Here is a 15,919-nt window from a genome sequence, read left to right as displayed (position 1 = left end):
CAGAGCAGGGGTGAGCCCCACAGCTCTGGGATAGTAAAAGGTGAAAGATTTATACGATCTGAAGAGAAACCAGAGTAGAGCCTTAGTTCAGGAAATGAAGAGTTTTTGGAAAGGAGGATGAACATTCCCTGAGGTCATTTAACCAGACAAATTGGCACCCTTAATTTGGGATGAACACCAAAGCACTTCCCCAGCATTTAATAATAAGCAAAACTACTTTAAATGCTCCAATGGAGTATTTTCTTAAGATAAGATTTTGTGTGACTTTATTACTGATTTTAAAACATAATTTTAATTGTACATTAGTGCAAATGAATTTAAATAACAAGTACCAATATAAATGTCTAAATAGGTAAAAGACATATCAGCTTGTACAAAGTTGATCATTGCCAGTGAGGATGCTATCATGTTAAAACTGTCACTTATTAAGTCATAAAATAAAATGCATGCTATTTCAAACAGAAATGCTTATCTTGCTTGCTGGGAACACTGTACAAACGCAGACCAAAATGTCCACAAACTCTTTCGAATCAAGGTATGTTGATATGATGTTGTTTATTTGTTGAATAACTGAGATGAGCACATAGATAAATCATTAACACAATGCAAAATGTGTAATAAAAGTCTCTACATGGAATTCGGGGCCTTGAGAGAAGTTGTGAAAAGTGAAAACATTAAAGAAGAAAATCACTTTATTTCTAAAAAACTCCCTGTTTTTATCTGCCGATTAACATAAATTTGACTTCCAGCCAGTCTCTACTGCAGCTTATCACACTGAGCACTTCAAAAGGAAAAAAATCTATAGATCACAGACATTCATATGGCTGGCAGATTCTGCAGTTTAATTAGACAAACACGTAGGGTGGGATGAAGCTTCAAAAGTGTTTTGAATCTGCAAACTCACTGATGAACTTTTTTTGTCAGTTAAAACTTGACTTGATTAAATTGCAAGCATTTTTAAGCTGTATCTTTGTCACAGGTTTATATCTCCTTTTCCTATCTTTTCTATGTCTTATTTTTTGAGCAGTGAGTTAAAAACTTTTGCACAGCATAATTTTTTTCCCTAAAATCACCACAATATAAATTCTCCTTTATGCCTGGGCTCACCTTCCTCTAAGCTATGGCTTCATTTATATCTACAAAGTCTCCTCATCTGTAATCTCCTTCCACTGATAAATCACTTCAGCCACTTTGACCCATGCAGCAACAACTACTTACATTTTCAAAGCATTTAAAATATTAAAAGGCTCCAAGCCATTTCTCAGGAACATTATATAAGGGACATACAACTCACATTATGAAAGCACACTTCCACATCGCATAAGGTAAAAAAAAACTTGAGGGGACATTATGAACAATTCTGTATTTGAAAAGTGACCAAATAGTCAATAAAAAGAGAAGATGGATTTAAAGCAATAAATATTCAGCTGCATTATTAAAATATGTGGTAAATGTAGAGTAAGGAGGTTTAGCGAGGTTGTAATGGAAGGCTTTTTTCAGCCAGAGGGCAGTTAGAGGATGAGAGGGGATCTGATTGAAGCATATAAGATTATTACGGGATTGGACACGCCGGAGGCAGGAAACATGTTCCCGATGTTGGGGGAGTCCAGAACCAGAGGCCACAGTTTAAGCATAAAGGGTAGACCATTTAGAACAGAGTTGAGGAAAAACTTTTTCACACAGAGGGTTGTGGATCTGTGGAATGCTCTGCCTCAGAAGGCAGTGGAGGCCAATTCTCTGGATTCTTTCAAGAAAGGGTTAGATAGAGCCCTTAAAATAGCAGAGTCATGGGATATGGGGAGGAAGCAGGAACAGGGTACTGATTGTGGATAATCAGCCATGATCACAGTGAATGGCGGTGCTGGCTCAAAGGGCCAAATGGCCTACTCCTGCACCTATTGCTTATTGTCTATAGAGTATTGCTTTGGGAGAGTACTAGTGACATAAACTCTCATAACATTTAAGGAGTATCTAGACGAGGGGTTCCCAACCTGGGTGTTTACGGACCACTTGCTTAGTGGTATTGGTCCATGGCATAAAAAAGGATGTGAACTCCTGATCTGGATGGTCTTCTGAATCAACAAAACAGTGACGTCTATGGGCAAAGTGCTGGTAACCGGGGTTAGTCTATATAAATACTTAACAATTAACACAGTGTACTTCAAAGAGCTTGTTTCTGTGCTGGAACAGAGGCATAGCAAGCAGAAACAATGCTTCAGAGGACCAGTGACCCATGTTTGTATGGAGTTGCATGATCACACGAGGTTCCTCTGGATGCTTTGATTTCTATCCCACATCCCAAAAAATGTCGGGGGGGGGTTTGCTGGTGGGCTAACTGGTCTCTGTAAATTCCCTCTAGTGTGTAGGCAAGTCCTACTTGAATCTGGTGAGAACTGATGGCATGTGGGGAGAGTAAAATGCATCAAGGTAGGATGAATGTAAAAATAGATGATTCACAATTGGCATGGAATTGTTGGACTGAAGGGGTTGTTTCCATGTTGCATGGCGCTATGACTATCAAATAGGAATAGATTTTATGGAGCATTTTAAAGGTATAATGAGGTATAGTGAGGTGTGCAGTGATTTCATAGCTGGAATCCAGGAATCAGAGGCACAGCTGCCAGCTGCAGAAATGAAAGATAGAGAAGGCTAGCATTGGTGGAGTGCAGTTATTTATGGATTTATAAGGCTGGATTACAGTGTTTATAGGGCTGGGAAGGGGAGAAGTCAATGGAAGAATTAAAAAACAAAGCTGAGAGTTTTATAATTGAGATACTGTAGGAAAACGCAATGTAATCCAGCATGGAGGGTGATGCATTGGAATTCTTGTCCTGAATCTTCTGACTCCACCTTTCTCAAATGTTTTAAAAGCTTCCTCAAAACTATCTCTGTAACCAAGACGTTGCTCACCTCTCAGACTTTATAGAGTCACAGGGTTGTACAGTACAGTTGTACAAGCATGTACCATAGCATCTGGCTGTTCTCCCTCTCCTTTCAGAGTTTTCTGTGTCCAGCTAGAGACACCTTTGTTATTCAGATGAGGGAGGCAACTCACCATTCTGGAGTATCACTTTTAACCACAGGAGCACTCATCTGTTCTGATCCACCATCAACACGGTTCATCGACACATTTCTCTCCCCTGCTGTACGCCAAGGTCAACTATTGTGCCACAAAGCTGTTGTCTCTTTCCACTGTAAGGCCTCCCCGCCCCCCGCCAAACTATAGATGTTTGAGAAACCAATAATAAATGGGACATTTCTACCTCTACTTACTGCTCTTTGGCTTCTAGTGGTCACCCATCTCCTTTCTATCTGTACTCTCACTAACTTGCTAAATATATTCTCCGCATTCAGGCTGCTTCTGCTGTATGTGGTCTGACAGGAGCTGCAGCTCAGCACACTTCCTGCAGATGTCATGATTGGAAGTGTCCCTGATCTCCCACATTCTACAGAAGGAACATGCCACAGGCCTACCTAACATTTTCTTTATCCTTGTACCTTTCACTTAGAAAGAGAAGAAATCTTATCAGATTACTATTTACCAACCTCACTGAATCCCAGCACTCACCAAAGTCTGTATTTTGAGCTCAACAGGAGCAATTTGACCTCATAGCCTCCCAAAAAAATGGCCACTTACAAAATGCCTCTGCCTTACATATCTGCCTCCATCTTCATTTATCTTGATCACCAAAAATCCCAAAGTTGCTGCTAGTTCCTCAACTATCTCTAAGCCTTAATTCACTCACACAACTTCAGTTCTGTGGCAGTTTATTGACTTTTTCCCTACACATCACTGCTTAGGATAGTTGTATATTATTACAGTTTTTACGTGAATGCACATTGGTATTGTTGATTCAAAAGTATGACAACCTACTTGCAAACCTCTCTGGATAAAATATCAGCTTTTCCTTCCTATAATTTAATTTTTTAAAGATATTTTTTCTGTGGCTTGTTGTAAATTACGGGTGTGATGTTTCACATATATGGTTCGCTTGTCAGGACAGCAGTGGGGCAAGAATTCCACCTGATAGAAGTCCCCAGTGCTGATTTGCTGCATGTCCCAAGGGAAGCGCATGCAGCACGTCGGGACAGAAGTACATGAATCATGCCAGCAGATTCTCAGCTGCACCTGGATGGCCTGCAAAGAAACTGCAGGTTTTAAATTTGTCTGGCTCTTAAAGTAAAGAATGCAGGATGGTGAAGGTGTAGAAAAATAAATACAAGAAAAAGCAGAAGCTATAAGAGCATGGTGCTGATGTTATTGTAATATTATTGTAACCTGAATTTGTATTGGAATGGAAATGTATGTTTATTTACTTTGGCCCCCAGTGTTCTTATTAATGAACAGAGCTTACTGAAGGTTCATAGAGTTAAATTACATAAGATATCCCAGTAAATACAAATGTTGATCAGGTACAAATGGCTCAAATCAATGTCATCAATTTCTCTGATGATGTTGATTTGAGTCAGGTCACTTCAACTTTGCCAAATTTTATGGAAGAAAATGGTTGTGGCTTTGTAGTTGGGAAAAAAATCTACCAGAGAAGGTCTAAGAAATCTATCAAATCTATCAAATCCCCCTAATACTGCCTTTTGTGCAGCCTCTTTACATTCAGTCATTATTCTCTCTAGGGTTGAAATTGGTATTAGGTAAGAGTGGAAAATAGGCAAGAGCAAATTGATAGCCAATTTTTCATCCATACTGACTTTCTCTGCCATCACATTGGTAGAGAAGGAGTTTGGGAGTCGAAGAGAGTTGAATGTTTTGTGATCTAAAGCAACACTTACAGCCATCGACCCTGTTACCCACTACCTATGGGATAGATCCTCATAGGAAGTTGTGTCCAAGCTTTGTCAACCCACAGCACCTACTCTTCCTTGCTATCTGTTGGGAATTACATCATAAAAGCTAGGACAGAAGACATAGTTCGCTATTATACTTACAATTTCCTGAGTTATTTTCTACAAAGGAAAATGTGCCAATATTTTTAAGCCTCTAGGCCCATAACAGGCAACACGTAGTGTTTCCGACATTAAAATTTGCTAAGGAAAACCATGATTGAAGACTTACAAGTAGCACAAGGATGGCATTCTCTCTTCGTTTTCCTGTGTTCCAGATAACTCAGTTGAAAACAAGGAAGTAAACAACCTTTTGCCTTAAAACCTCATCTCTTACTGTTATTTCCCTTGGAATCTTAAATCAACAACAAATGTAAAGAAGGAAAATGCTTTCACCCGTGACACGGAAAGACAGCAGACGCTGGAAATCAGAAGCAAAGTACAAAAAAAAGTGTTCATGGAAGTCAGCAGGTCAGGCAGCATCCATAGACAGAAACATTTCAGGGTGAAACACTTCATCAGGATTGAAAGAAAGAGGACAGAAACCAGGATCAAGGGATGGGGTGAGGAAGAGGAGCACAAGCTGAAGCACCACTCTCCAGCGGTGGGAGATCCAGGTGAGAGGTGGGGTGGAATGTAGGAAGGGAGGGGAGAGTGGGATGTGGGAATGATGTGAGAAGCTAGGAGGTGACAGGTGGAAGCGACAAAAGGTTTAAGAAGATGAACTCTGATTGGAGAAGACAGTAGACCAGAGAATTAATGAGAAAGAACTGGGGAAACAGTGGGAGGAAGATGTAGGTGATGGGCAGGTCATGAGGGTGGGGAGAGGGATGAAGCAATGAGGGAAGACAAAGGGGAGATGAAAAAGGAAAACAGAAGTAGTTATCAGAAATTAGACAGATCAGTGTCAGAGACTACCAAGATAGAAGGTGAGGTGTTGCTTCTCTGTCCGGCCTCAGTGTGACTGTAGAAGAAGCAATGGGTAGAAATGTCATTATTGCAAAGAGAGGTGAAATTAAAATGACTGGCCACTGGGAGATCCAGGCTATTATGGTGAATGGAGAAAAGGTGCTTGGTGAAGCAATCCCCCAATCTGTGTTGGTCTTAATGATGCAGAAGAAGCGAGGAGCTGGGAGCACCAGATGCAATAAATAACACTGATGGATTCGCATGTGAATTGCTGCCTCTCCTAGAAGAAATGCTTAGGGCCTTGACTCACAGTGAGGGAAGTGGTGCAGTTGCAGGGATACATGCCTGGAGGGAGACTTGTGGGGTGGGCTGAGCAAGCAAAGTTGCAGAGAGAGTGATCCCTGCAGAAAGTGGAGAGGGGAGGGTAAGGGAAGATGTGTCTAGAAGTGGGATCCCGTTGGAGATGGTAGGAGCTGTGGAGAATGCTTAGGCTGATTGAATGATAGCTTGGGGTGGGATGGGTTTAGGGTAGATGTGTGAGAAATGGAGAAAATGTGGTTGAGGGCTGCATTAATAGCAACAGAGGGAAAAGTCCATTTTCTGAGTAAAGAGGATACTTTACATGTCCTGGAATAGAAAGCCTGATCAAGAGAATAGATGCAGTGGAGATGGAGAAAGTGAGAAAAGGGAACAGCATCCTTGCAAGTTACAAGGTGAGAGAAGATATAGTCGAGGTAACTATGGGGTTTGCAAAAGATGTCAATTGATAACCTGTCTCCAGAGATGGAGACAGAGAGATCAAAAAAGGGGAGAGAGGTGTTAGAGATGGATCAAGGGAATTTGAGGGCAGGGGTGAAGTTGGCAGCAAAGTTGATGAATTGACAAGCTCAGCATGGGAGCAGAAAGCAGCACCAAAGTAGTCTTCATTGTAGTGCAGAAAAGAGTTGGGGAGCATTACCAGTGTGAGTTTGGAACGTGGATGTTTCCATGAGTGGTAGAAACGGGCAATGTAGAGTAGAGTTGGGGGAACAATGAGTTTGCAGGATGTAGAGGGGAGATCTCCAGAGGTGTTGAGGTCATTGCTGATGTGAGAAACAGTGGCCTGGTGCTTCTTAGTGTCCTTAAGGTTCAGAGATAAGTAAGAGGAAGGTCTCCATAAGCTGCTGTCTGGCCTCAGCAAGCTAAAGGTCAGTCCATCAGAGTACAGCAGCATTCCCCAGCCCCCTCCCCTATTTGCAGGAATGAAAGTAAGGTTGAGATTGGTTCAGAGAGAGTGAAAGGCATCTGCTTAGAGGGGTATGATTAGAATAGATGAGATAGGTGGAGAAGTCAAGATTGATCATGTCTGTTTGGTAGATAGAAATGAAAAAAAAACAATAGAGTGGGCAGATGGCCTAGTGGCCTGTTTTGAGGAGGGGGTTGAAGGCAGGAGAAGGGGTCCTCCATAGGAGGAGTGAGGTGAGGAATTCTTCCCAAAGAAGTAGGCCTGGAAATTCAGCCGATGGAAGAAGAGTTTAGTGTCATGGTGGCCATGGAAGTCATTGAGATGTGGTCAGGACAATAGGGAAGCAAAAGTCACGCCCGTCACGCCCATGCCGAAGGCAGAATGTTCTGTCTCAGAGAAAAGAAGGTTGGAGCAGTTGGTGAAGACATGGAAGGTGTTTGAGCTAGGATCAAAGGTGTGTTGAGGGTTGGAGGGGGTCATGGAAAATTAAGGAAGATAGGGGCTTAGAGGAATGAAGGGAAAACAAAAGCAATGAGGAGGTTTGGGAGAACAGGAATGGATGGGAATGGTGGTGGAAGATACAGATTGGAGGATTGCTTCATTGAACACCTTCACTCCATCCACCATAACAGCCAGGATATCCTGATGGCCATCCATTTTCTCATTCCCACAATGACATGTCTGTCTATGGCTTCCTTTACTTACTGTTGAGTACAGACACAGAATAGAGGAACAACATCTGGTATTCCATTTTCATACTCTCCAACTTGATGGCATCAACATCGATTATTCCAACTTCTGCAGACCGTCCCCTCTATGTCCCTCAATCTTTCTTTTCCGTTATCCCTCTTGTCCCATTACCCTTGCTCTTTCCTCTTTCCCACCCTCATGACCTGCCCATCACTCACACCTTCCTCCTTCTGGTTCCTCACTTCCTTCCCTTTATTCCATGGTCCACTGTCCTCTGCATCAGATTTCATGTTCTTCAGCCCATTACCTCTTACATCGTTCACCTCCAGGCTTCTCAAACCATTCCCATTTCCCCTCCCTCCACCTACCAATCTACTCCCTCACTTGGGTTGACCTATCAGCTCATCAGTTCATGCTCATCCCCTTTCCCCCACACTTTTTTTTCTGGCTTCTACCCTCTTTCTTAGTAGTCCTGGTGAAGGGTCCTGAACTACCGATTGTTTATTTCCCTCCATAGATGCTGCCTGACCAGATGAGTTCCTCAGGCACTTGTTTTTGCATTGTATTCACATGGTGCCTTTTATGATAGAATTCTCCAACTTCCGGTAATCCCCTCCCCCTCCCTTCCTCTATCCCTATTTCGCTTCACCTCCCTCATAGTTCCGCCTCCTTCTACTATTGTTCTCCTGCCAATCACCTCCCTGCTTCCCCTCCCCCACCCCTTTGTCTTAAAAATTACCGTTTTTTCCAACTACCAGCATTCTTCAAACCCTCCCCAAAGTTCTTCCTTCAGTTCTGACAAAGGGTTTCCGCCTAAAATGTCGACTAATCTTTTCAACTGATGCTGACTGACCTGCTGAGTTCCTCCAGTGCATTGTGAGTGTTCCTTTGACAATAGCATCTGCAGACTATTTTGTGCTTGCCTTTTATGATGCTAGGACACTTTAGGACCGACTAAGTAAACTGTGAGCAACACACAAGATGCTGGAGAAATTCAGCAGGTCAGATAGTATCTAATGGAAAGAGTAAACAGTCAATATTTCAAGCCAAGACCCTTCATCAGGACAGGAATCCGTCCAGCATCCACTGATTTTCTTGCCCAAGTAAACTGCGAGGTGTGGCAGAGATCATCAGCACAGCCTGGACAGGTCCTGAGGACAGGAATTCAGAATGACTGTGAATTTAATGGCCAGGAGCAAAGCTTCTGAAGCACACATGTGAGAGTTTATTTGTAGTTATAAGAGATAATTGATCACATTAAGCACAAAAAAAATGCCTTGGCCCTTTTAAATAACATGGTTTTGGAGAAATTACATTAGTAAAATCTTATTGTTCAGTAAGTATTTCTCAGACCAATGAGCACTGCAAGTGAAATTTGATCTACTGTTAAACAACATTATCAAAGCTTTCAAATTCCCAATTTCTTCAATCAAAGTCTCTCTTGACCTCTTATTTGTCAAGGATTATAAACCAACTTGTGCTTCTCTCATAATTTAATCCTTGAAGTTGTAATAGCCCAGTGAATGTTCCGTTCTATGAATTTGTGTGGCACTGCTTCCAATGCCAGTTAGTGTTCTTCACCTGAGTGGTGCAGAATTTAAATGTTATTATAAATGTGATCTAACACACACTTTGTCGATTTGCAGCATAATTGCTATAATTAAACTCTAACCTTCTTGTTTTAAAGAAAAATATTCACCCTTCTTTTTGCATATTTCTGCAGCTTTTCACTAATTTGATCACATAGGCCGCCTATACCTCTGAGATATTCATGTTTCCAATCATTTAATCTATAGTCACTGCAAATAGTAATGAAATCAATCTTCTTGGATTTTGCCCATAGTTGATACAATTTTCGCTTCAGCTGTTGAGTGATAAACTGAAGGAGCAAATTAATTGAAATGAAAACAGTTCTACCAGGCAATAGTAAAAGTTTCTATCTGATATTAGTGATGAATATTTGTAGCCAATTTAGTATTTTTAATTTAAAATAATGTGGAAATTAAGAGAAAAACAAAAGCATACTTTCTTTATATCAGTTTTTTTTAATTTTGTCCATTTTATTTAATAAAGAAAAATAACACATTTGCTTTTTGCATTGGGCATGTCATTAAACTATATTGTTGGTAAATTCAGAAGTATTTGGAGAAGTAAGTGACAGAAGCTACACTAGTGTTTTGTTGTGATGAACTCCTGACATTAAATTTTAGCAACTGAGAAATATCAGCTACTAGTATGATATTGTACTTCTCCAATTATCAGGATCCAATTTGTTCCAGGTACCTTTAAAAGCTTATCCAATCTGACTCTCAATAAAATGGAAGTAACATTGCAGCAATATAGATGGTGAAAATTCTGTTTATCATTGCAAGAAAAAAGTCAAGTTGATAGAATCTAAATATGGCAAACTGTAAGCAGGAAAAGGAAACAAAGTGCACAAATGAATGTACTGGGGTGCTAATGTTCAGAGTTAAGAGGAGCAAACAACCAGTAGAATGGTGATCCAAACTGAGTCATTAATGATTACAGTGGAAAAGGGAGATGTGCAGTTAAAGGCATTGTCCCATAACATGGCTTACACTGATTTACCGATTGCAAAACTTTGATTAGCCACTTTTCTTAGCTTGTTTTAATTGCACAGAAACTCAAATTTAATTGCATATGTCACTGAAAGCTACTTCAGGGTAATGACTAGTTGCAGTTTGCAAGTGGTATTTAAATTAATTAAAAATGCCAGTGGTGTGAGCTTTATTTTATTTGTGCCATTTTAATACTGATTGAAACACAAGTTCATTACTGATGTTAGACTGTAAGTATTTTAATACATGCTGTTTGACATGATTAATAAACGGAAAACTTGAGCTTTCTGTAGTTGTTGGTCTTTCAAAGTAAGATTACTCTTGAATCTTACAGTATATATAAACTTTATGTTATATCACACACGGAAACTCACTCTATCTTCCTTTCATCTTCTTTCCTGCTATGTTGTTTAGCAATGGCAGATGACAGTATAGAGTGATAGAAGAAAGAAAGCAGAATATAGTTTCTGCTTGGTCCAATCATCTCTCACTAACAATTATTAATGAAACAGTAGCTGAGATCAGCAAACTGCATGTCATTAAATAATAAGCTGCTTCAGAAATCAGTGCCTTTAAAAAAACATATTGATAGAAGAAGAGATTAAATATTAACATGAAAATCCCTCCACCCCTCGTCAGCATATATCACTAGTAGTTTGTGCTTCATTTCTGTAAAATACTTGTTAAACATCATAGCTGATAGAGACTCAGTCAATGCAAGCCTGGCAGAGTGGTCGTCAACCTTCAGAGAAATTCACCAAAAGAAGGACTGTGGAGTTTTGGTAACATGCGCTTGTCGAAAGCTCTGATAGAAATGGATTTGCCAGATTACACAGCAGCCTTAGATCCTGCTTACACAACTTTGGAGTTTGAGAATATGCAGGTGTTAGCAATGGGTAATGGTGAGTTTCTAATTTTTTTTTTTGCTGTCAATTTTGTGGATTTAATACTGTAAGGATTAGAATTTGCCAAAGTATAGCCTTTTCAAAGGTATGAAAGTTGTGGTGTGCTTCATGCACTGAAGAATCAATTTTACACTCTCGTGGCCAACTGCAATATAAAACTTTAGAAAACTATTTTAATACTTTCTTAAGTGTTTTGGATTGTTTAGAAGTTAAATTGTTTTCTTCAATGTTTTTATTTAAGCAAGTTGAGAAAATAAATTCCAATGTTTGTACTTTTAAGAAAATTTAAATGCTTTAAAGATCCCATAAAGAACTAGCTTACTAATTTTTATAATGAATGTCCAAAAGATTTTGTTAGGCAGACACCTATATCATCAGATTCTTTATGGCTTTTAACCTTATTTACCATCCTACTGTCTAGCTCATTGTTTCAAATATTTATCTGAAATTTGTTTTGCTCACCCTGGCCTATATAAAAATAACACTATGAGGTTGCTTCCAAAGGGCCATCCTAAATATCAGTGTCTGTATGATCAGTTTTACATTGAAATCACCTTTTTTATGTTACTGATTAATTTGTAATGTATAAATGACAGCACTTGAATACTTGATGGGTATGCTTTCTGCCTGAAACAGCAAAGATAACTTAATCATGAAAAATGTGTTAAATCTGGTCTCAAAATCCACTATAACTACAACTTCCATTTTTAGAACAATGGTATTACGGAGTAAAATAAATCCCGAGAAATCCATGTGTTAGGGTGTTGTGCAGGTCTTGCTAATTAGTTATCATGTCATTTAAAAACCATAAATGAAATATATTTCAAATGTTAAATAGAATCATTTAAGTTTAGATTATGCTTAATGAAACTCTTACATAAATTCTGCTCATAGGACCAGTTCAGCTGGAAACTAAAAAATACTTACTGTACCTTGTAATAAATTATTGTGTTTATAGCACAATTCAGTTACCACATGCTGCCCAAGCACTGTGTTACCTTTAAATATAAAAATTCAAATCTTCACCACATGTCAATTTCAGGACATTTCCATGAATGTACAATCTCGCATATTGCCTCCCTAAATTATTCAGTTTAAATTATGAAACTCCAATTCTTCTTAAAGCTTTCAAATAGTTCAGTAAAAAACAACAGAATTACCATTGATCAGTAATGATAACAACTCAATTTGACATGGAAGCACAACCTAAATCAAGGGCAGAAGCAATGACTTGAAGTTAGATTTGATAGTAGGTTCTAAAAAACATTATTTTTATTATTTAATTACTTCTATTTAATTAGTATAAGATTACATTTGGATCTTCCTTTGTAATTTGGATGTTTAGATATAGCCAAGTATGCCTTTAAGTTTTCACTGTCCACTAACGTCTTTAGATAGCACAAATCTTTGAATCAGATAGCTCAATCTAGTTAAAAAGCTTGTCAATAAGATAAATTATTTAATACTGATAACAATAGCCACCATTGCACAATGGAGCGGGTTAAAGATACTGTACATAAATCTTTTTAAAGAAAATCTGCTTTACAAGTTTCCATAACATTTCAAAAACCTTGCTTACCAAATATTGGGTAGGACTGAAACCAAGATTGATCACTACTCATCTAGATGAATCAGTGACCATTTACTTCCTGTGTAGGCATGTCTCAAATTCATTCTATTCAATACATTTTTTTTCCTGATTCCAATCTCTTATTTACAGGCCTTTTCTGTTAAGATGACATTCTATGGCATAAGCATGCTTTCAGTTGGTCAGTCTGAAGAATCTGAAGTATGTCAAGAAGTTTCTTTACTGAATTGGTTATCTTTTGTACAACAGTCACTTGAGATTACAGCAAGAAATTAAGCCATTTTTTATTCACTTGTACTCCTTTGTGTCATCACACCTAGATATTCAGACTGAAGCTAAAGTATTAATGTCAGAACATACATTTAGTAATGTATTTGACACATTGCATTTCCAAATAGGAGTCTAGGATATCCCTTACACTGCTGCCTATGTAAGAGCAACATCCTACCCAAAAGTATAACAGTTTTATGATGCTTTGAAGTTTCTTGATTATTGTTTCTCACAAGGAATTTGGAAAGAACAGCTTAGTTTTCTGTGTTGGATTTTAAAGGAGAATGGAATCATTCAGATTTGAAAAACCCCTGGTTGTAGCATGAACAATGGAGAAATGAATCGACTGAAATAGATATGTCCAAACATAACCATTATTTTTTTATATTTCTTTCCCTGATCCTGAGATCATCAATCACCCATTCTTTGATAAAACTATTCTTCAGCTTGGTCTGGGGTGCAATCCTTTGATTAAAACTCATCTCCAATCTGACCAGAGAGACCTGATTGGAAGTGGCTGGCTTCACTACCAGAATGGCTTAACAGCAGTTGAGGCTCTATCCCCAGGATCATTGCCTATCAAAGCTGCTGCTGAAATTGCATCTGTAGACATCTTTCACTTTCAGAAGTATTCATATAGACTTGGGAAATATGAATAAAATACTTTGAAATTAAATTGCTTTTACAAGATTAGAGCACCAAAGAAAAATATATGTGCACTAAAAACTATTTTAGAACTTTAAACACATGGACATAAATCAAATTAAGAAGTCCACCAGCCTTTCTATCTGCAGCCATTATTTCCCATTAAATTCAAAGGGGCCTCAGTATTTGTGCTAGATCTCATCTGGTGGAGGCCCAGATCTCCAAAACTATGAGCTTGAAAATCTTTGTAAAGCACAACTGCCTCACTGAATTCCATAAGGAGGTTAAAAAAAACAGCCACATGAAGCTCAATGGTCCAGGAATATTTTTGCAAAATTCAGCTCTGCAAGATTACTGTTCTAGTGTCACTTTGTTTTCTGTTCAGTTCTGAAACACTGCAGTTAAACCTAAATAATGTTTCTGGCAAATAATTTTTAAGCATTTTATACTTCATCCAGAGGGAATGTAAGTATCATGCTAAAGCTTTGGATTAAAAATCTTCCTTTGATTCAAGGTTACAAATAAAGACCCAAATTTTGCAGTTGTGGCAAAATCATGAGACAAAAAGTGATCACCTCATTGATCATAAGGAAGGAAAATGTCAAATTACCAACAGTACCGCAGCATAAGAGCCAGGACCAACAGGCTCCTGGACAGCTTTGTCCACCAGGCCATCAGACTGATTAATTCATGCTGACGCTACCGTATTTCTATGTTATATTGACTATCCTGTTGTACATAATATTTATTATAAATTACTATAATTGCACATTGCACATTTGAACAGAGATGTTACGTAAAGATTTTTACTCCTCATGTATTTGAAGGATGTAAGTAATAAAGTCAATTCAATTCAATTTGATCAATAAAAAAAATCAGTAAATTACACACAACACATGAGAAAAATCTATTTTCTGGAGTAGAAATGTAAATTTTAAAAAAGTTAATTTGAAACTATTACCCCAGGAGAAGCTGAGAGATACATTATAGAAAATAGGTGCAGGAGTAGGCCATTCGGCCCTTCGAGCCTGCACCGCCATTTATTATGATCATGGCTGATCATCCAACTCAGAACCCCGCCCCAGCCTTCCCTCCATACCCCATATGATTCCCTCCATATGATTCATAAAACTAGGTGGAAGGAGACGAAAATAGCTTTTGCTCCATAGGGTGATTGGTTTTTGAAGCTTTCTGTCCATAAAGGTGATACAGTTAGAAACCTTCAGTGGACTTAAAACATATAGGTAGATGTTATGTGATAAAATATAAAATGGAAAAGATCAGATCATTGGAAAATTCAGCTGACAAAACACCATGTGTCAAATTATATACCACAAACTTCTGCAATTCTATGGAATGATCAGCAATTTCTGTCATTACATTGTAAATCTGACAGCTGTTTCTGAAGTGTGTGGATCCTGTGGTAAACGTGCAAATCCAGAATAGATTTGTCTGTGCTTCTTGGCTGTTCTATAATGTGTTCTTATGGATAAGATGATCAGAGCAAAGCAAGAAAAGAAATATGTATGTATTGGGATTGAGTCTGACCACAATGAAGCAAGAAATATGTACGTATTGGGATTGAGTCTGACCACAATAATGTGCGGGAATTTAATCTCCATCCCTGACATATGGAAATTTTGCTTTAACATTTTCCTATGCTGACAGAGATTGCCTTACTCAGAAGAAATTTGGGGATAGCTTGTATTGAAAATGGAAATGTTCTGGTGGACACTAACCTCAAGATTAAACCAAGATATTGATGCAATGTAAAAATTGTATCCAAACCTGAATGATGCTGCATTTATCATAGAGATCTTTCCTCCTGATAAGGCAAGCCAATTTGGAAATTGCCTTTTCCCAACCCAATAGTGTTTACCCAAACTATGAAAGAGGAAGTACAAAAGTTTGGAGTTAAGGAATTACATTCTTAAAAAAATCTACTTCATTAACCATCTTTATAAAAATATCAGAATAGGTGCCTTAGAGTAATCAAGCCTACATCTCCTCTCTCACAAAATTTCTTAGGTATATTGGCTTTGACAACATTGAAAAGAAGAAAATGCTCATTTTAAATTATTGTGATAAGATCACAACATCTAAAAATCCTCGTCAGGCAATGGTTAACTGTGTATCTGAATCTTTGTATGTTATCTATGGTAATAAATTAACCTTCTGTATGTTTATTTACTTTACAAAATGATGATCTTGTTATTTTTGTGGTATCTGGGCCTATTGTCAATGTTGAGAGCAACCTATAACAACATAA

At 38.4% G+C, this 15,919-nt stretch overlaps 1 protein-coding gene across 3 annotated transcripts in view; it reads left to right on the top strand.

Annotated features, from left to right (window-relative positions):
* The first annotated feature begins 463 nt into the window (after positions 1-463).
* hnf4a (hepatocyte nuclear factor 4, alpha) overlaps positions 464-15,919 on the top strand; it is a 68,572-nt gene continuing 53,116 nt past the window's right edge. For 2 of the 3 annotated variants that reach the window (XR_011882851.1, XM_072240546.1), the window contains exon 1: positions 10,897-11,144. Coding sequence is in view for 1 of the 3 variants with exons in the window: in XM_072240546.1 (XP_072096647.1) it covers positions 11,030-11,144 (115 nt within the window). In the remaining 2 variants the exon portion in view is untranslated. Of the gene's footprint in view, positions 536-10,896; positions 11,145-15,919 lie in introns of those variants that run through there. The other variant, XM_072240559.1, reaches the window with a different exon arrangement.

This window comes from Mobula birostris, chromosome 2 (assembly GCF_030028105.1).
Source record: "Mobula birostris isolate sMobBir1 chromosome 2, sMobBir1.hap1, whole genome shotgun sequence".
NCBI lineage: Eukaryota > Metazoa > Chordata > Chondrichthyes > Myliobatiformes > Myliobatidae > Mobula > Mobula birostris.
Note: the sequence above shows the minus strand (reverse complement) of the source record. Positions and strands in the feature narration are given on the sequence as shown.